The sequence below is a fragment of the Trichomycterus rosablanca genome, chromosome 10 (assembly GCF_030014385.1).
Source record: "Trichomycterus rosablanca isolate fTriRos1 chromosome 10, fTriRos1.hap1, whole genome shotgun sequence".
Classification (NCBI taxonomy): Eukaryota; Metazoa; Chordata; class Actinopteri; order Siluriformes; family Trichomycteridae; genus Trichomycterus; species Trichomycterus rosablanca.
In genome coordinates this window covers 33,567,986-33,590,551 of record NC_085997.1, presented here as the reverse complement: position 1 = coordinate 33,590,551, position 22,566 = coordinate 33,567,986, and the positions used below count along the sequence as shown (strand labels likewise).

At 42.1% G+C, this 22,566-nt stretch overlaps 1 protein-coding gene across 1 annotated transcript in view; it reads right to left on the bottom strand.

The window, feature by feature from the left end:
* Window positions 1–22,566, bottom strand: part of heatr1 (HEAT repeat containing 1) — a 43,926-nt gene that overhangs the window by 9,885 nt on the left and 11,475 nt on the right. Inside the window, exons 11-35 of the mRNA XM_063003200.1 lie at window positions 20,372–20,479; window positions 20,121–20,216; window positions 19,898–19,986; window positions 19,593–19,804; window positions 18,503–18,624; window positions 17,779–17,973; window positions 16,689–16,857; window positions 16,417–16,565; window positions 13,762–13,954; window positions 13,499–13,671; window positions 12,030–12,191; window positions 10,954–11,196; window positions 10,411–10,542; window positions 10,183–10,286; window positions 8,354–8,491; window positions 8,153–8,268; window positions 7,039–7,160; window positions 6,824–6,952; window positions 6,468–6,698; window positions 6,259–6,388; window positions 5,834–6,003; window positions 4,341–4,393; window positions 4,121–4,244; window positions 1,004–1,144; window positions 571–875 (exon numbers count right to left, since the gene is read on the bottom strand). Of these exons, the coding sequence (XP_062859270.1) occupies window positions 571–875; window positions 1,004–1,144; window positions 4,121–4,244; window positions 4,341–4,393; window positions 5,834–6,003; window positions 6,259–6,388; window positions 6,468–6,698; window positions 6,824–6,952; window positions 7,039–7,160; window positions 8,153–8,268; window positions 8,354–8,491; window positions 10,183–10,286; window positions 10,411–10,542; window positions 10,954–11,196; window positions 12,030–12,191; window positions 13,499–13,671; window positions 13,762–13,954; window positions 16,417–16,565; window positions 16,689–16,857; window positions 17,779–17,973; window positions 18,503–18,624; window positions 19,593–19,804; window positions 19,898–19,986; window positions 20,121–20,216; window positions 20,372–20,479 (3,806 nt within the window). The remainder of the gene's footprint in view (window positions 1–570; window positions 876–1,003; window positions 1,145–4,120; window positions 4,245–4,340; window positions 4,394–5,833; window positions 6,004–6,258; window positions 6,389–6,467; window positions 6,699–6,823; window positions 6,953–7,038; window positions 7,161–8,152; window positions 8,269–8,353; window positions 8,492–10,182; window positions 10,287–10,410; window positions 10,543–10,953; window positions 11,197–12,029; window positions 12,192–13,498; window positions 13,672–13,761; window positions 13,955–16,416; window positions 16,566–16,688; window positions 16,858–17,778; window positions 17,974–18,502; window positions 18,625–19,592; window positions 19,805–19,897; window positions 19,987–20,120; window positions 20,217–20,371; window positions 20,480–22,566) is intronic.

Below are 22,566 nucleotides of genomic sequence, written 5' to 3'. Positions count from 1 at the left end.
CACACAACGAGACACACAGCATCACATAAGGTATCATACACACACACACAGCATCACATAAGGCATCATACACACACACACACAGCATCACATAAGGCATCATACACACACACAACATTACACAGCATTACACAGCATCATACACACAGAATCATACACACACGGACACATACAAAGCATTACACAAAGCATCATACACACACACACACACTCACATTTTTGGCATTTAGCAGACGCCTTTATCCAAAGCGACTTACAGTACAGTTACAGTATACAGTCTGAGCAACTGAGGGTTAAGGGCCTTGCTCAAGGGCCCAACAGCAGCAACCTAGCAGTGGTGGGGCTTGAACCAGCAACCTTTGAATTACTAGTCCTGTGCCTTAACCACTAGGCTACGGCTTACACAAAGCATTACACAGAGCATCATAGACACAAAGCATTACACATGGCATCAGACACGGCATCATACACACACAATCACACAAAGCATTACACATGGCATCATACACACACACAAAGCATTACACACAGCATCATTCACATTCACACACACACACACAAACAAAGTACCTGTGTATGTGTGGGATGGCGAGAGCTTTCAGCGTGCTGGTAACTTCAGCCACACACAGCAGGGCGCTGCCCATCACGTTCCTCTCCTCCTCAGGACTCTCCACCAGCTCCACAGCCCTGCTCAGCACAGGTAAGAACGCCTCCTGGTGGGCCGCGCCGAAACTACGACACAGCAGTTTCAGACTGTACAGAGCCGTCTGCCTGTTGATCACCTGCTCCTCCTCCTGTTTTTGACCTTCGACCTGGCCACGCCCATGACCCACAATGCTCAGGAGGTCACCAATCAGTTCCAGCAGCATGGTCACCTAGAACGAAAATGAACACACACCAGGAGCTTTATTCATGTTTCATCTTCACATGATACATGGAATGATCACATTCACATGTGTAGATGTGGCGTAAGGTGTGGAGTCAGACGTAGGTTCCGATCTACCTGCTGCTCATCCCAGCGTTTCTTCTGCTGCAGTCTGTTGTTGAGCAGCTCCATGGCTTTTCTTCTCACCGACGCCAGCTGATTCACCATCAGTCCTCGTACCACAGTGATGAAGGTGTCGGTGGGCAGTAGGGCGTTCACCTACCGAGGAACCACCAAAATCATAAACACATGCACACACCCCAAAGGACCGGTTCTGTGCAAACCAGGGCTTTTCCACTGCATATTCAAAAACAGGAACTGGGCCAAACTGGAACCAGTGAAACCTTTATAAAAGGAACCATCTCCTACTTCTACACTTTCTGGAAGAGTTACAGAACCTTTGGTACTGGAACAGCAAGCTTTTGGTACTGTTACAGAACTTTTAGTACTGGACCTATAAGCTTTAGTACTGTAACATAACTTTTAATACTGGACCTATAAGCTTTAGTACTGTAACATAACTTTTAGTACTGGACCTATAAGCTTTAGTACTGTAACATAACTTTTAATACTGGACCTATAAGCTTTAGTACTGTAACATAACTTTTAATACTGGACCTATAAGCTTTAGTACTGTAACATAACTTTTAATACTGGACCTATAAGCTTTAGTACTGTAACATAACTTTTAGTACTGGACTGCAAGCTTTGGTACTGTAACAGAACTTTTAGTACTGGACCTGAAAGCTTTGGTACTAGACCCGCAGATTCTGGAACTGTAACAGAACGTTTAGTACTGGACCTGCAAACTTTGGTTTTGTAGAAGAACTTTAGTACTGGACCTGCAAGCTTTGGTACTGTAACACAACGTTTAATACTGGACCTACAAGCTTTGGTGCTGGACCTGGAAGCTTTGGTTCTGTAGAAAAACTTTAGTACTGGACCTACAAGTTTTGGTGCTGGACCTGGAAGCTTTGGTTCTGTAGAAAAACTTTAGTACTGGACCAGCAAGCTTTGGTACTGTAACACAATGTTTAGAATTGGACCTATAAGCTTTGAGACTGTAGCAGAACCTCTGGTAATGGACCTGCAAACTTTGGTACTGGACCTGCAAGCTTTGGTTCCGGACCTGCGAGCTTTGGTTCTGTAAAATATCTTTTAGTACTGGACCTGCAAGCCTTGGTACTGTAACACAATGTTTAGAATTGGACGTATAAGCTTTGAGACTGTAGCAGAAGCTCTGGTACTGGACCTGCAAGCTTTGGTTCTGGACCTGTGAGCTTTGGTTCTAGACCTGAAGCTTTGGTACTGTAGCAGAACTTTTAGTACTGGACCTGAAGCTTTGGTTCTATAACAGAACTTTTAGTACTGGACCTGAAAGCTTTGGTACTGTAGCAGACCTTTTAGTACTGGACCTGAAGCTTTGGTACTGTAACAGAACTTTTAGTACTGGACCTGAAAGCTTTGGTACTGTAGCAGAACTTTTAGTACTGGACCTGAAAGCTTTGGTACTGTAACAGAACTTTTAGTACTGGACCTGAAGCTTTGGTACTGTAACAGAACTTTTAGTACTGGACCTGAAAGCTTTGGTACTAGACCCGCAGATTCTGGAACTGTAACAGAACGTTTAGTACTGGACCTGCAAACTTTGGTTTTGTAGAAGAACTTTAGTACTGGACCTGCAAGCTTTGGTACTGTAACACAACGTTTAATACTGGACCTACAAGCTTTGGTGCTGGACCTGGAAGCTTTGGTTCTGTAGAAAAACTTTAGTACTGGACCTACAAGTTTTGGTGCTGGACCTGGAAGCTTTGGTTCTGTAGAAAAACTTTAGTACTGGACCAGCAAGCTTTGGTACTGTAACACAATGTTTAGAATTGGACCTATAAGCTTTGAGACTGTAGCAGAACCTCTGGTACTGGACCTGCAAGCTTTGGTTCCGGACCTGCGAGCTTTGGTTCTGTAAAATATCTTTTAGTACTGGACCTGCGAGCTTTGGTACTGTAACACAATGTTTAGAATTGGACGTATAAGCTTTGAGACTGTAGCAGAAGCTCTGGTACTGGACCTGCAAGCTTTGGTACTGGACCTGCAAGCTTTGGTTCTGGACCTGCAAGCTTTGGTTCTGGACCTGTGAGCTTTGGTTCTGGACCTGAAGCTTTGGTACTGTAGCAGAACTTTTAGTACTGGACCTGAAAGCTTTGGTACTGTAGCAGAACGTTTAGTACTGGACCTGAAGCTTTGGTACTGTAGCAGACCTTTTAGTACTGGACCTGAAGCTTTGGTACTGTAGCAGACCTTTTAGTACTGGACCTGAAGCTTTGGTACTGTAACAGAACTTTTAGTACTGGACCTGAAGGCTTTGGTACTGTAACAGAACTTATAGTACTGGACCTGAAGCTTTGGTACTGTAACAGAACTTTTAGTACTGGACCTGAAAGCTTTGGTACTGTAACAGAACTTTTAGTACTGGACCTGAAAGCTTTGGTACTGTAGCAGAACTTTTAGTACTGGACCTGAAAGCTTTGGTACTGTAACAGAACTTTTAGTACTGGACCTGAAGCTTTGGTACTGTAGCAGAACTTTTAGTACTGGACCTGAAAGCTTTGGTACTGTAGCAGACCTTTTAGTACTGGACCTGAAAGCTTTGGTACTGTAACAGAACTTTTAGTACTGGACCTGAAGCTTTGGTACTGTAGCAGAACTTTTAGTACTGGACCTGCAAGCTTTGGTACTGTAGCAGAACTTTTAGTACTGGACCTGCAAGCTTTGGTACTGTAACAGAACTTTTAGTACTGGACCTGCAAGCTTTGGTACTGTAGCAGAACTTTTAGTACTGGACCTGCAAGCTTTGGTACTGTAGCAGAACTTTTAGTACTGGACCTGCAAGCTTTGGTACTGTAACAGAACTTTTAGTACTGGACCTGAAGCTTTGGTACTGTAGCAGAACTTTTAGTACTGGACCTGCAAGCTTTGGTACTGTAGCAGAACTTTTAGTACTGGACCTGCAAGCTTTGGTACTGTAGCAGAACTTTTAGTACTGGTATCTTTGCAACTTGTACAGGAACCTTTACTAAAAGAACTTGAAGAAAAGTTCCCTTGTAGCTCATGTTCTGCTACTCTACACATTAACGTGATGATGTGATGTAGGAGTTGAAGGTGCTTCTGTAGGTCAGTGTGGTGACCCCCTTTTACCTTATCCAGAACATCGTAGCACTTGGTGAGCAGCGCCCTCCAGAACTTGGCTGTGGGTTTTTCAGAGTTCTCCTCCACACACTGAGCTACCGTGTGCAGGTAACGCAGGTTCTCCTCCAACAACCTGCGGGAACATATCGAACCGAGCAGAACCATCGTCATTCTGATCAGATTCACCACATCAGAAGGTTGAACGACACACTTTTAACCTGGTACTCACCTCTGCTGAAGCTCCTGCAGAGAGTCTTCCATCAAATCCTCAAGATCGGCCACCTGAAGAAATCAAACATCTCACATATTAAAGATCATCATTATATAATGAAGTTTCATTCAAACCCGGTGAACTCTCTACATAGATGCATTTTATGTAATCCTATGTGCTCCCGAGAAGAAGGCATGTCTAAATTCTTAGATACCTCAAAATGTTGCCTACTGAGATGCATTTTACCCAGTTTTCCTTGCAATCTAATCGTATCCAATTACCCGATTGCATTTGCTTCCTCTCTACCGATGCTGATCCCTAGTGCTGTGGAGAGCCAGACTGTCACACGCCCCCTCCGACATGTGTGCAGTAGCCGAGTGCATCTTATTTTTACCTGCACGAGGTGAGTTCATATGTGAATCAGCCTTGTGTATGGAGAGCCACACCCAGACTAAAGCATTATTCCTCGACTCTGTGCAGACGCCATCAATCATCCAGCAGAGGTCCTAATTGCATCAGTTATGAGGAGTTCTATCCGGCTCCCACCCTGTGAACAACAGCCAATCATTGTTCATGTAGTCGCCCACCCCAGCCAGATGGCAGAGCTGAGTTTCGAATGGTCAGCTCTGGTGCGCTAGGGTGTTTTACCGCAATTTTGTGTTGGTCATTGACAGTTTAACAGTTTTCGGTACACGGAGGGAGACGTTAGCTGGCACGCGAGCAGATTGTGTCGCCTCAGCTTATTGGTTTGAATGACCTGGGGCTAACAGTGTTAGCTTAGTAGATAAAACTGCAGCAATGGGCAGAGGCAGTCTATTACATAATCGCTGTCTAACTAAAGCGTCTCAATAATCTCAGTAATGAGGTAGGCAGTGGGCCGCAAGGCAGCTCATTAGGTTTTTTTTATTTTTTATTTTTATGCCTTTTCTCCCTTTTTCTCATGCTTTCTCTCCACCTATGCCGATCTCTGCTCTGACCGAGGAGATCGAAGCTAACCCACACATGTAATCCCCTCTGACACGTGAGCAGCAAGCCGCATGCATCTTATCACCCACACATTGACGAGTGTTGTGCCACCTAGCGTTGTTTACGAAGAGACACACCCTAAGAGCACACTTTCCTCATCTCTGTGCAGGCGCCTCTAATCAGCCAGCAGAGGTTGTAACTGCACCATTCTGACAGAGAGAGACCCATATCCGGCTTTAGTCCCGCCCATCTGAACAACAGGCTTTAGTCCCGCCCATCTGAACAACAGGCCAAATGTTGTTCATAGCCGCTCAGCCCAAGCCGGCAAGGCAGAACCGAGATTCGATACGATGTATTCGAGATCCCAGCTCTGGTTCCAGCGTGTGTTTTTACCGCTGCGCCACCTGAGCGGCCAGCAGGTTTTGAGACAGACCCCCTGAATCTTCTGCTTCACTCAGATGATTTTTTGCTCCTGAGATTTTTTCTTTCTTTATTTTTTAATATATTTCAACAGTAACCAGTCACACCAGAAAGAAGCTGCTCACCTTTCCGATGAAGCTGGTGGACGCCAGTAAGTGAGCCATGAAAGACATGGAGAGGAACTTGAAATGTCGGAGCTCTTTTCCGCTGTGAGCCTCCACGCTGAAGATTAAATCTGAAGATTTTTCTTCTGGTTTCTGTCCACCTGCTCTTCTCGTCCTGCTCTTCACCGGAACTATGGAGGAAATCAAGTTCAAAATACGCCAGAACTAGAACCTCTTGGGTCCTGCTTCTCAGGACGAACGGACCAACATGATATCACCCAGTCCTTCAAAACAGACTAGGAAGCTACCAGTGAACCATCTCCCTTTTGTTGTCTCAATGTGGGAACATCCAAACTAGAACCCTCAAATTCAACCAAAAAAAAGATGGACCTGGAGCCAGACCCGGTCCTCTCTTTATGCTAATAAGATCCAGATTCAGTACTTACCCTCCTCTTTGTCCTTCGGAAGTGTCGTGAGGAACTTGAAGACGTTAATAAGCAACGTGAGCTGCTCATCAACCTCGAACCCACAACATAACGACACCCAGAACTCCTGATCCCGCTCCAGAGCTCCTTCCTAAAAAGTAGAGACACGTTTTAATACACCAGTTTACAGTCAGAGCCAGAAACCCGTCCTGGACCTCGTGTTTTGGTACCTTTTCAGGTCCGGTGTGGCTCAGAGCCGTGCTGGTGGCATGCTGTTTGAACAGGAGGAGCATCAGGACCCAGAGGAAGCGGGCCGGTCCCAGTGTGCGTAGCAGCTGGTTGAGGATGGGTTCGCGCCTGTGCTCGGGCACGTGAGGAAGAGCGTCCACGAAAACGTGCACTATACGGGTCACCACGGCCTCCATCTGTCCCTCCGAAGCAGCGCTGCCGCCCTCGTGAGCCTTATGAAGGGAAACGAAAAAAGAGGAAACCATTAAACAAAACCAGCAGAGCCAGTCAGACATCCCATCATCACAAATACAGGAAATAAGTCCAAATAAGGAGTGGTTGGATGGGGCGAACGTACCCGAATGAGAGCGGGGATGACTGTCTGCATGGTCCTTTGGATAACCTGGAAGCTGTAGGCATCGTCCAGCCGCATGATGTTGGCACCCATGAAGGTAAAGATGGGCATAATGTTGTGCAGAACTTTCTCCTGATCGACAAAAATAAAAACGATGCATAAAAACGATAAAATTCTGAAACTTCTGTGTTGAGAGTAAATACGGACACGTTACTCACAGGGAAGATTCCAGCCACGGTACCCAGCAACAGCAGGGCGTGGTGGTGTGTTTGGGGCATGCTGGACGTCCTCACACACTGCACTATCAGCTCCACGTTGAACTTTTCTTCATCCAAAATATCTGCAGGAAGAGAAAAGAAATTCAGCCTCATGGATACGTATAACCAGGGCTCAACTAAACCTACGGGAAAATGTGCCACATTTTTTAATGCACTTTCTCCCTTTTTCTCCCAAATTTTAGCGCATCCAATTTTTACCCAATTGCATTATGCTTCCGCTCTAGTGGTGCTGACCCCGCCCTGATTGTAGAGCGCAAACTGACATGCACCCTCAGACACATGTGCAGTAGCTGACTGCATCTTTTCACCTGCACGAGGCGAGTTCATATGCGGATCAGCTTTGTGCACAGAGACACACACCCTGATCGCATTATTCCTCAACTCTGTGCAGAGGGCATCAATCAGCCAGCAGAGGTCATAACTGCATCAGTTATGTGGTCCCTATCCGGCTCCCTCCCTGGATGAACAACAGCCAAAAGTTATTCATATAGCCGCCCAGCCCAGCCGGATGGCAGAGCTAAGATTCGATACAACGGATTCGAAATCCCAGCTCTGGTGTGCTAGTGTGTTTCACCTGAGTGGCTTAGAAAAGTGCCACATTTCATGTCAGTCATTAAATTGAATGATAGAATAAATTAAGGCTACAGTACACAGCACAGCTACCATAAAAGCTGAATGTAAACCTAGAACATCCAGCAACAGTGCGAGGCTTCATCATGTGTCTTAAATACGAAAATTCGAATCCGTGTTTTATCCCCCCCCCCCCGTGTCCACAGAATTGGTTTGGAGTCCAAGCTCAGTTACCCGAGTCGTGTTTTTAGCTGCTTTACACTTCGCTTACACACCGATTGCTAACTGAATTGCTGTAGGACTGCTAGGGCGTCTCATAGTGCAAATGCACCAGTAAACGTGAGACACTTAAACAAAAAATGTTAAATCGCTAAAGACAAACCTTAACGTTTGAATTTCACAGCAAATTTCACGGCCGTGAATTAGCTAGGGCTTTATGTATAACCAAAACATTTCATTACAATAACAGGGGGCGAGTGTGTACCCTTGCTGATGGGTTCGCCCTGTGGGGAAAGTTTCTGGCAGATGTTGAGGAGGACGCTGAGCAGAAGCTGTTTGGTGTACTCCATGTTCTCCTGTTCCTCCGACACCTCCAAACACCTACAGGGCAGCAAAAGCATAACACATGAAGTCAGACTGAAGTTCTGGCACCAGAGCTGAAACCCACGCAACATCACGACTATACCTTGACAGAAGGTTGAAAAGTCCTGGCACCAACATCTGAGGTCTCATCAGCTTCTTCTTGTGCTGTAGGAGCTCTAGGATGTGGGTGACCCGTGACCAGGAGACGGCTTTCACCTCTGGTGGGGTGTCCGGAACTTTCCTGTTCAGGGAGGAAGCTTGTTAGAACTCATATGTGCCAAATATTCACTAAAGCCATGAGAATGTGTACAGATTAAGGTCAAAAGTATGTGGACATCAGACTATAAACTTATTGGACATCTTCGTTTCTCTCTCTCTATCTACCTATCTACTATCTATCGCCACTGAGTTGTGGGTTTGGCGACACCGCTGAGTCGTGGGTCTTGTGGAAAGGAAGGCTGAACAGGGCTTAACCTCCTTTCCTCTGCAACAGTGTCTCAGACATGAGTGGTGGAGGAATACAAAAAGAGCAGCATGGTCCTCAGAACCTGCTTACACTCTCTGTTAGAGAGTGGCGTCATGCAACCAGCAGAGCTCGTGAGAGTGCACATAGGATTAAGCTTTGGAACAATGCAAAAAGGGCCAAATAAATAAATAAAAAATTCGCTTGAAGAAATGTCAGATTAAAACATTGTTCTGTTCTGCAGAGAAAGTTAGAGGTGAATAAATTTTTTTTATCCCTATTCTACTCATGTCCAATTACCCTGATTGTGTCCTCTATACTGATTCGACCCCTTGCCGCTGACTAAGGACGCCACTCAACTGACTTGCGCCCCCTCCGGCATGCAATCAGTACAGCCAGCATTTTTCACCCGCACGAGCCGAGTTCATACACCGAGAGACACTGCGCACGGAGGGTCACACCCCCCTCAATGTTATTCCTCAGCCCTGTGCAGGCGCCGTCAGTCAACCAGCAGGGGCTGCAGTTGTACCAGTTATGAGGACCTATGATCCGACTCTCTACCCTCTAACCCTGAACAACAGTATAACAGTATATACAATTGTTGTTCATGCAGCCGCCCAGCCCAGTCGGAATGGCAGATTCGATACAATGTATCTAGAAACCCAACTCTGGTAAGACAGCGCACTTTACCGCTGCGCCACCTGAGCAGCCCAAAACATAGGTATTAACCCACATTTGTGCATGATTTTACTGCGACCCACAAACAAACAAGATACCGAAACAAAACACAATATACTTAATTCATAAAAATGGTGGCAATCTGGTCCCATTGTGGTTTACAAGATGTAACATAAAGCCTCCATGTGGGCCGTTTGTGTACAAGTTCATTGCATGTTTAAAATTAAAAAATTTAAAATTAGGTAAATTATTTAATTGAAACGTTGCTGGTTTAAGCCCCACCACTGCTAGGTTGCAACTGTTGGGTCCTTGAGCAAGGCCCTTAACCATTAATTGCTTAGACAATATACTGTCAAGAGTACTGTAATTCACTGGACTAGTAATCAGAAGGTTGCCGGTTCAAGCCCCGCCACCACCAAGTTGCCACTGTTGGGTCCCTGAGCAAGGTCCTTAACCCTCAATTGCTCATTGTGTAAGTCGCTTTGGATAAAAGCGTCTGCTAAATGCTGAAAATGTAAATGTAATGTAAAATGAGTCACAGACACATCCATATATTTAGCTTTCTTGGATCGTGTCATTGAACAGATCACACATAGCAACCAAGAGCCAATTTTCAAACCCTAGGAGAAAGTTTGCCCTGAGCTGGCGCATCTGTTGGCAACACCCAAAACCTGTCGGCGAGAAAATCAGGGCTAAAATTGTCTAGTGTGAATTTAGCCTTAGCTACCATTTAGGTAAAAATAATTTTATATTCCGGGTTCTAGGTGGGGTAGATGGGAAAGGTCACCTACTTGGGTGGTGCTTTACTCCGGCGTGTTTGCTGCACACTTCCTGATAGTTTGGGTTTCTCTGCAGGACTGAGCTCATTCGCTACCAGCTCTGCATCCACAGCAATCTGTCAATTATTAATAAACATAAACAAATAAATAAATATGAACAAAGACAGACAAACATCTGATGAGCTGACCACCACAAATATACACCACAACATTAAACACTACAGTTCTGTGTCCACTCACTCCTTTGAAGACGCTGTTGATGGTTTGGGAGCACACTGGGTTCTTGTTATCTACCAGCAGGTCGAATAGAACTCCCAGAATCCTCTGTTGGATGCGCTCATCTCCCAAAGCAGCAAAGAACGGTTTTGTGATCTGTGTCCAACACAAACAGCCATCATTTAAAAATATTACCCAGCCACTCTGTCCAAATATAATCAGTTCCTGTACATTTTAATGCTCACGGTAAATGCGTAACCCCTCTACCCCACACATGAAACTGCAGCTGTTTATTTAATCGGATATATGTAGTCACTGTCAGCTTTATTCATTGACATCTGTTGTACCTTGTGTGTCCTTGTGACTCAATGGATATATACACTTGCTGTCAATCTAGAGTGCTAAATGGTTTTTCGTTGTTTGTACAATGACAATATATCTATCTATCTATCTATCTATCTATCTATCTATCTATCTATCTATCTATCTATCTATCTATCTATCTATCTATCAGGTGTCCACATACTTTTGGACACTGGGATTTGGTTGAATGTGAATTCTTCTCACCTGCTCCATAGTGATGATCTGGAAGCTGGGGATGTTTGGAAAGGGTTTGATGGACGTCCCCAGCGCTCTGATGAACAGCTCCAGACTGTGGGTATCGCGGGCGAGTAAAGGGGCAGAAGCTTCGTTGTACTTGCCCAGCAGCAGTTGCAGGAACAGAGCCTCATCAGGAAGGAAAACCAGGGTGTCCCGGGTACACTGATCCAACAAACGCTCCACTGCCGGCAGGAGCATCGCCAGCACAGACTGCGAAACACACATTTATATTACTGGCATTTAGGAGACGCTTTTATCCAAAAACTGTGACTGTTTGTTTATTTATTAGGATTTTAACGTCATGTTTTACACTTTGGTTACAGTCATGACAGGAACGGTAGTTACTCATTACACAAGATTCATCAGTTCACAAGGTTATATGAAATACAATCATGGACAATTTGGTATCTCCAATTCACCTCACTTGCACATCTTTGGACTGTGGGAGGAAACCGGAGCACCCGGAGGAAACCAACACAGACACGGGGAGAACATGCAAACTCCACACAGAAAGGACCCAGACTGCCCCACCTGGGGATCAAACCCAGGACCTTCTTGCTGTGACTGAATAAATGCAAGCAATTAAAAATTAAGGGCCTGACTCAGGGGCCCAACACTTAGCAGTTGTGGGGCTTGAACCATCTGCCTTCTGATCAATGGTCCAGTACCTTTAATAATAATAATAATAATCTAATAATAATAATAACATATGATAATAATATAACAATAAAATAATAATAATAATAATAATAACATAAAATATACAATGTAGAATTAATAACAATGTTAAATATTATAAACAAAATTATAACTGTAATAATACATATAATACTGTATAATATAACAATAATAAAAATAATAATATATAAAAGTATTCAAATATAACAGAAAAAATAACATAATAAGCAACAAAAGCAATGAAAATAAAATGAAATTATATACACAGTAAAACAAAAAATAAAACAATTCATTTAATTAAAAAATATAATAACAGCAATAATAATATAAAAAATAAAACTAATAATAATAAGAGCAGCTGCTACCTCTCCGTTAACGTCTTTCAGTGCTCGGAGCAGAACTTTAGCCATGTAACTTGGACATTCAAGCGACTGAACACATTGAAGCAACTGTTCCACGGCCAGGAGCAGCTTGTTTTTGGTTTTAGTGCTCACTGATAAAGCTTCACTGTACATTCCACCCAGAGCCTGCAGAAGAAACACAACATTCAGCTTTTAGACCCACTGATTCCAGCCTGATTATAATAGACTAAGGTAGATGGATAGATAGACAGACAGACAGACAGACAGACAGATAGATATATATACAGACAGATAGATATACAGAGAGAGATATACAGAGAGATAGACAGACAGATAGATATATAGACAGACAGACAGACAGATAGATATATATACCGACAGATAGATATACAGAGAGAGAGATATACAGAGAGATTGATAGACAGATAGATATATAGACAGATAGACAGACAGATAGACAGACAGATAGACAGACAGAGACAGATAGATAGATAGACAGATAGACAGACAGACAGACAGACAGATATATAGATAGACAGATAGACAGATACAGATTAGATTAGATATTCATCTTATCATACCACATCATGTAGAAGAAATAAAGAAATGTAAACACCTCACATCAAACACACCAACAGATTTTAACTTCAGATGTCAGAGTCATAAAGTTTAATTGTTTGTCTGAATTAAAAACATTTTTCAAGAATGATTACTGATTAATAATTAGCCTGCTGTGACGTTTTCTTTTTCTTTAGGTGAGAGGAAATCACAGTACCAAGTCCCACACAGACATCAGCAAACATGCCAAACTCCTCAGTGACCAGAGGTGAAATTTAAACCCAGATACCAAGGACCAAAGTTACCGTGTGGCACCCGCACTACCAACTGTGCTGCCTAGCTTTACTGCACACTCCAAACAATGTTGTCTTATGGCCAAAAGTATGTGGACATGTGGATCCACTGTGGCTACAACAGACTCCACTCTTCTGGGAAGTCTTTTCTTCACCTATGTGGAGAATACCTAATGGAATTTGTGCCCATTTAGTCAAAAGAGCATACTTAAGGTCAAGAAGTGATGTTGGATGAGAAGGCCTGACACAGTACTGACAATTCAATTCATCCCAAACGTGTTTAATGAAGTTGAGGTCAGGGCTCTGTACAGGCCACCGGAGTTCCTTCATATTCAACTCATCAAACTGTGTCTATATTAAACTCGATTGTGTACAGGAATATACTCATGCTGGAAAGGCCCTTCCTTAAACTGTTGTCACAAAATCAGAAGTGCATACTTTGTTTTATATACACAATTTTGTACATCTGTTAGCATGTGCGAGGCTGAAACACCTGAATTCAATAATTAGGGGGGTGTCCACATACTTTTGGACGTATGGTACATATGAATGTCCAATCACTCAGAATTAGATCCTTATTTAATGATACACAGATGTGATCACATGTGATCAGTAGATGACCTGAGTAAGGTAGGCTGGATCAGCGATGAGCTCCTCAGTAGATCTGAGAAGCTTCTCCACTAGAGGATGGTATGGAGAGGATGTGATGCCAGCAAGAGCCTGAAGAACGACCAGCGCTGCCCTCCTCACCTCTCCCACCCCACAACTCAGACATGCCAGCAGAGAGGGCACCACTGCAGATACAGAGAACAAAGAGATTCAGACATGGTTCCTCAGACGTGTGTTCGGTTTGGTGTTTAAACCGAGTGATGGATCTGCTGTACCTGGTGAAGATGCTGATGCGAGCAGGGTGAGGGTTTTTCCGGGCAGGGCGGTGAGCAGAGCTTTACCCACGTACAGAGCCTGAGTCTGCAGCAGCGCCGTCACTCTCAGCTCCAGCTGATCAACCAGGTTATTACTGGAGCTCCACACCAGAGACAGGAACCTGAAGAGATGCTGCGGATCGCTCAAGTGCACCTGAACACACACAAAAGATTCAAATACATCAGATTCCAACAGGTCAGTGATGAGCTGGACCTGGTTCCTAAGTAAACACACTGAGACGTGGACATTAAAAAAAATGAGATTTTTTTATTAGTTGTTTTTTGCTTTGCTTACACCATGGTTATATTAACAGCGGGAAGGGTAAATAATTCTCACATCAGTCTATCAAGTAATATCTCAAATTAAGCAGGTTCAAAATTAAAAAACATTTAATGGAATGAAAGCTGTAAATGTATTTTATGTTTGCGCTTTTTATTATTTACAGTGGGGCCAAAAAGTATTTAGTCAGCCACTGATTGTGCAAGTTCTCCTACTTAGAAAGATGAGAGAGGTCTGTAATTTTCATCATAGGTACACTTCAACTATGAGAGACAAAATGAGAAAAAAAAAAAATCCAGGAAATCACATTGTAGGATTTTTAAAGAATTTTTTTGTAAATTATGGTGCAAAATAAGTATTTGGTCAATAACAAAAGTTCAACTCAATACTTTGTAACATAACCTTTGTTGGCAATGACAGAGGTCAAACGTTTCCTGTAAGTCTTCACCAGGTTTGCACACACTGTAGCTGGTATTTTGGCCCATTCCTCCATGCAGATCTCCTCTAGAGCAGTGATGTTTTGGGGCTGTCGCTGGGCAACACGGACTCCACGGAATTTTCTATGGGGTTGAGGTCTGGAGACTGGCTAGGCCATTCCAGGACCTTGAAATGCTTTTTACGGAGCCACTCCTTCGTTGCCCGAGCGCTGTGTTTGGGATCATTGTCATGCTGGAAGACCCAGCCACGTTCCATCTTCAATGCTCTCACTGATGGAAGGAGGTTTTGGCTTAAAATCTCACGATACATGGCCCCGTTCATTCTTCCCTTAACACGGATCAGTCGTCCTGTCCCCTTTGCAGAAAAACAGCCCCAAAGCATGATGTTTCCACCCCCATGCTTCACAGTAGGTATGGTGTTCTTGGGTTCTTCTTCTTCCATTTTGGTTTCATCTGACCACATGATATTCTCCCAATCCTCTTCTGGATCATCCATATGCTCTCTGGCAAACTTCAGACGGGCCTGGACATGTACTGGCTTAAGCAGGGGGACACGCCTGGCACTGCAGGATTTGAGTCCCTCTCGACGTAGTGTGTTACTGATGGTAGCCTTTGTTACTTTGGTCCCAGCTCTCTGCAGGTCATTCATCAGGTCCCTCCGTGTAGTTCTGGGATTTTTGCTCACCGTTCTCATGATCATTTTGACCCCACGGGATGAGATCTTGACCCCAAGGGAGATTATCAATGGTCTTGTATGTCTTCCATTTTCTTACAATTGTTCCCACAGTTGATTTATTCACACCAACCTGCTTGTCTATTGTAGATTCACTCTTCCCAGCCTGGTGCAGGTCTACAATTTTCTTCCTGGTGTCCTTCGACAGCTCTTTGGTCTTGGCCATGGTTGAGTTTGGAGTCTGACTGTTTGAGGCTGTGGACAGGTGTCTTTTATACAGATAACGAGGTCAAACAGGTGCCATTAATACAGGTAACGAGTGGAGGACAGAAGAGCTTCTTAAAGAAGAAGTTACAGGTCTGTGAGAGCCAGAAATCTTGGTTGTTTGTGGGTGACCAAATACTTATTTTCCACCATAATTTACAAATAAATTCTTTAAAAATCCTACAATGTGATTTCCTGGATTTTTTTTTCTCATTTTGTCTCTCATAGTTGAAGTGTACCTATGATGAAAATTACAGACCTCTCTCATCTTTCTATGTAGGAGAACTTGCACAATCAGTGGCTGACTAAATACTTTTTGACCCCACTGTACACCTAGTTTAGCCCTGGTTGCTAACAGCTAGTGTTTGTGTGTTTATGTTTTGGTATTGTGCAGTTTTAAAAAGAAACATTCACATTTGTCCATTTATCAATCATTTATTGTTAGTAGTTGCTTCATCCTGATCATGATTGTGGTGGGTCCTGCACCACCCATGAAACATTAAACTAAGGAACACACCATGGAGAGGGAGCAAATACCTAGCAGGGTATTTCACACTTAATTATTAACTCACACCTGGGTCATAATTTAAAACAGACAATCCAGAGGTGGTTTAGGTGGTATTCGTTCTATGAGAGGTAGTATTTGTAGGGAAGAAGGTGGTATTTATTGAGAGTGAGGTGGTATTTGATGGGAAGAGGTGGTATTTGTTGAGAGTGAGGCGGTATTTGATAAGAAGAGGTGGTATTTGTTGAGAGTGAGGTGGTATTTGATGGGAAGAGGTGGTATTTATTGAGAGTGAGGTGGTATTTGATGGGAAGAGGTGGTATTTGTTGGGAAGAGGTGGTATTTGATAGGAAGAGGTGGTATTTGTTGGGAAGAGGTGGTATTTGATTGGAAGAGGTGGTATTTACTGAGAGTGAGGTGGTATTTAATGGGGGAAGTGGTATTAGGAAAAACATACCTGTAGCAGAGGCTGTAGCAGGGCCTTAAAGCTGGGGGCCAGGGGGCCCTGACTAGCACCGGACACCACCATGTCAAACAGATTACACAACAACTGCAGGTAGCAGCAGGTGCTGGTGTCCAGCTTCTCTGGGTTCCACCAGATCTCACCTGAAACACATGATGCAGGTCAGAGTCTCAGTAATGTGTCCATATTCATCCAACCATTCAAACAGAAACTCTCCATGTCAGCACCAAAAACCTCTGTGTTAATCACATGACCCTAAACTCTACCTCTGAACGTGGACTCGGGCCATTTGAGGCTACTGATGAAATTTCGGAGAAGGCAGAGAAGGAGGAAGCCGTGTTCCCGCCCTGCGTCCTGGCCTGTGCGCAGTTTGTGCAGGAAGTCCGCTAGCAGCTGGAACATGGGCGGAGACGATCCATCCTGTCCATCAAACACCTGCAACAGAAACACCATCACACACAGTTTAAACACCAGGAGCTTTGATTCTACTCACAGTTATTCATGTTAGCAAACAGACACGTTCACATTCATGAAAGGTTTATTATTTAAACAGAACAGAAATAAACAGAAATAAATGTGCATACACCAAAAAGAGGCCAAAACTGTCCATGTGATACAGTGTGCACTCATAATATGTTACATACTGTATGGGTATTTGTTTTAGGAGAGTTGGTATTTGTTGGAAAGGGAAAGGTGGTATATGTTTTAAATGAGGTGGTATTTGTTTTAGGAGAGGTGGTATTTGCTGGAAGGAAAATGTATGGAATGATTGAGGGAGTGGATGTGCATGAGTGAGTGAATAGTTGTGTAATTGTGAATGAGTAAGGGGGTGAATGAGTTAATGATTAGTAGATGAGGGAGTGAATGGGTAAATGAGTGGGAATGAGAGGAAGTGAATGTGAATGAGGGATGGTCTAATTGAGAGATAGTGTAATTGTGAATGAGTGAGGGAGTGAATGTGAATGAGGGATGGTCTAATTGAGAGATAGTGTAATTGTGAATGAGTGAGGGAGTGAATGAGTAATGAGTGAATGAGTAAGGGAGTGAATGAGTGATGAGTGAATAAGTGAAAGTGTAAGTGAGTAAATCAGTAATGGTGCGGTTGAGTGAATGAGTGATAATGTGAGTGAGTGAATGATGGTGTGAATAAGTTAGTAATGGAATGAATAAGTGATGGTGTGAGTGAGTAAATAAGTAAGGGAGTGAATGAGTGATGGTGTGAGTGATGAAGTGAATGAGTGATGATGAGAATGTGAGTGAATAAGTTAGTAAGGGAGTGGATGAGTGATGGTGTGAGTGAATGAGTGATGGTGTGAATGAACGTGTGAGTGAGTGAATGTTAATGAGTGAGTGTACCTGCTCAGACTGCAGTGTGTGCAGTTCCCTCAGTGACGGCTGGAGCAGTGTGTAGATGGTTCGAGCCGTGTGCAGATGAGCGCTCTCACTCAGAGAATCTAGAGTCTGTAGAACCGCTGAACTCAACACCACAAACGCTGCTCGGTCCCTCAGGGTGGGTCCCTGCTTCATCAACAACGTACACATGCTCTCCGTCTGGAACACGCAAACACCACACACAAACATCACACCAACACCACACAAACACCAACACCACAAACACCACACCATCACCACACAAACACCAACACCACACAAACATTAGTATTAATGTTACAGAACAGCAGCTTGATCTCAAAGCTCTTTATTCAGAAAGAACATGGGACAAAACAACATCTGCTGGTCTAAGACGTGCCAGGAAACTCCGCTCCATAGGTGCATCAATCTCTCACATCCTGATGGGCCTACAGAGGTGACTTAGAGGTTTTTGGACAGCTAAGAGCCTCAGACCCACACGGTCCAGCAACAGCAAGTCCCAATTCATTCAGTTTACATCCTGTTACTTCTACAGAATATTTTACAATAAAACCACACATAAATCTGGTCTGGTTCTGCACTTTTACTGCCATTAAGAGAACAAAGCTTTGTGTGATTATTCATCATGCTTATAGAAATGATTTATATTAATGCAATTTTTGTTACAAGTGAAGACTCTAGTCAGGACTTAATAATGGCTGGTTCTTACGGTGCTGCGTCTGCTGGATGGATCCATGCTAATCAGGTTCTTGGTCAGAGTGCTGGTGAGCATCTGATTGGCTGCGGTGACAAGTTCTGCTGCAGATTCTTTCTTTAGCACTTCCTTCAACACTGAAACAGGAATTATATTCATATCACATTACAGTCAAATATACAGTGTGTATGTGTGTAACGTGTGTGTGTGTGTGTAATGTAGGTATGTGTGCATGTATAATGTGCATATATGATGTGTGTATAACGCATTTTTGTAGTTGAATATGTTCATGTATAATGTCTATGTGTCTATATAATGTGTGTATGATGTGTGCACATGTGTATGTAATGTGTTTTTGTGTGTATTTGTGTAATTTGTGTGTATAACGCCTGTATAATGTGTGTGTATATATATATTGTGTATATGTGTGTTTTTGTGTGTATTTGTATAATGTGTATATATAACATGTACTATGTAAAACATTTGTGTGTATATTGTGTATAATGTGTGTATATGCATAATGTGTGTGTATAGTGTGTATATTGTGCATAGTGTGTGTAGTATATATGTGTGTATATTGTGTTTAATGTGTGTATAATGTGTGTGTGTATAGTATTTGTATAGTGTATATATGTGGGTATATTGTGTGTGTATATTGTGTTTAATGTGTATATAATGTGTGTGTGTATAGTATTTGTATAGTGTATAATGTGTGTATATATGTGGGTATATTGTGTGTGTTTATACTGTGTATAGTGTGTGTGTATATTGTGTTTAATGTGTATATAATGTGTGTGTATAATATTTGTATAGTGTACAATGTGTATAGTGTGTAAAGTGTGTCTGGGTATATAGTGTGTAATGTGTGTATATGCTTAATATGTGTATATTGTATGTAATGTGTGTGTGTGTATAATGTGTATAATGTGTAGTGATGTGTGTAGTACATATGTGTGTGTATAATGTGTGTGTGTGTGTGTGTGTGTGTGTGTGTGTATAATGTGTGTTTAGTATACATGTCTGTGTGTGTGTGTGTGTGTGTGTGTGTGTATAAAGTGTGTGTGTATGTGTGTATAAAGTGTGTGTGTATGTGTATAGTGTGTACCCCTTGCCCAGCCCTGGGTGAGGTGATGTTTCGACAGTATACGTGTCTCTGCCACACACTGTGCCAGCTGTAGCTCGGCTGATCCTGGTACTGGATTAGTCACCGGCAGGAAGGGCAGTAGCTCCCAGCCAATGCGAGCTCTGAGTTCAGGTCGTGTTTCACTTAGGGGCGGGTCATCAAGCACTCTGACCACCTCCTTCATCACCACACACCTGCAGGAACATCAGTAAGAACTTAAACACACCTGAAGCAAGCTGAAGTACTGGAAACATGAAAGAAACCACTGCACTAAGTTTTGAACGGACCAGCGCTCGGCGTCTGACGGCTGGATCCGATGCAGAAGAGAAATCAGACAGGAAACGATCTCCTCCGAATCCATACGGTCAGCATGGAGCTGCGAGCCAACATCATAAAGAAACCATGAGGAGGAACCAGACAGACCAGGTGCGGAACCGTGAGGAGAACATCAGTTTGGTTCCTATTTTTAGAAGCGTGTGTCTAAGCGTGTTTGTTTATTGATCCCTGTACCTTTAACGCTGAGATTGCTGACAGAACCACCTCAGGTACGTCGTCCCTCAACCTCTCCAGCAGAGCCTCCCTCAGGAACACCTCGTCAAATCCTTCCTGTAATCACACACACGTGATTCAAATCAACAACCCCGATCAAAAGGCAGAGGGTGCGCACAGGCACCCCTCAAAATCGTTTCTATGTTCTAAACATCATGTTCTGAACCATCATGATGACGTGAAGGTGCTGAAGGTGGCAGGAGAACATCTACCTGTCCAGTGGAGAGAATCTTCCTCACACAGTCAACAGCCGAGATCCTGACTGAAGATACGGGGTGATTCAGACTGAGCAGCAGAGACGTGTCTGAATCTGCCAGAACCTACATACACACACACATTATATACACACACATTATATACACACACACATTATATACTCACACAAACATTATATACACACACATTATATACACACACAAACACATTATATACACACACACATTATATACTCACACAAACACATTATATACACACACATTATATACACACACATTATATACTCACACAAACACATTATATACACACACAAACACATTATATACACACACATTATATACACACACATTATATACTCACACAAACACATTATATACACACACACATTATATACACACAGACACACACATTATATACACACACATTATATACTCACACAAACACATTATATACACACACACACTATACACACAGACACACACATTATATACACACATTATATACTCACACAAACACATTATATACACACATTATATACACAGACACACACATTATATACACACACATTATATACTCACACAAACACATTATATACACACAGACACACACATTATATACACACACATTATATACTCACACAAACACATTATATACACACACATTATATACTCACACAAACACATTATATACACACACACATTATATACACACACATTATATACTCACACAAACACATTATATACACACACATTATATACTCACACAAACACATTATATACACACACACATTATATACACACACATTATATACTCACACAAACACATTATATACACACATTATATACACACACACATTATATACTCACACAAACACATTATATACACACACATTATATACTCACACAAACACATTATATACACACACACTATATACACACAGACACACACATTATATACTCACACAAACACATTATATACACACACATTATATACTCACACAAACACATTATATACACACACACACATTATATACACACACATTATATACTCACACAAACACATTATATACACACACACACTATACACACAGACACACACATTATATACTCACACAAACACATTATATACACACACACACTATATACACACAGACACACACATTATATACACACACATTATATACTCACACAAACACATGATATACACACACACACATTATATATACAGACACACATTATATACACACACATTATATACTCACACAAACACATTATATACACACACACACACACATTGTATACACACATTATATACTCACACAAACACATTATATACACACACATTATATACACACAGACACACACATTATATACTCACACAAACACATTATATACACACACACATACATTATATACACACACATACATTATATACACACACATTATATACACACATTATATACTCACACAAACACATTATATACACACACATTATATACACACAGACACACACATTATATACTCACACAAACACATTATATACACACACACATACATTATATACACACACATTATATACTCACACAAACACATATACACACACACATTATATACACACAGACACACACATTATATACACACACATTATATACTCACACAAACACATTATATACACACACACACTATACACACAGACACACACATTATATACACACATTATATACTCACACAAACACATTATATACACACATTATATACACAGACACACACATTATATACACACACATTATATACTCACACAAACACATTATATACACACAGACACACACATTATACACACACACATTATATACACACACATTATATACTCACACAAATACATTATATACACACACATTATATACTCACACAAACACATTATATACACACACACATTATATACACACACATTATATACTTACACAAACACATTATATACACACACATTATATACTCACACAAACACATTATATACACACACACATTATATACACACACATTATATACTCACACAAACACATTATATACACACACACTATATACACACAGACACACACATTATATACACACACATTATATACTCACACAAACACATTATATACACACACATTATATACTCACACAAACACATTATATACACACACACTATATAC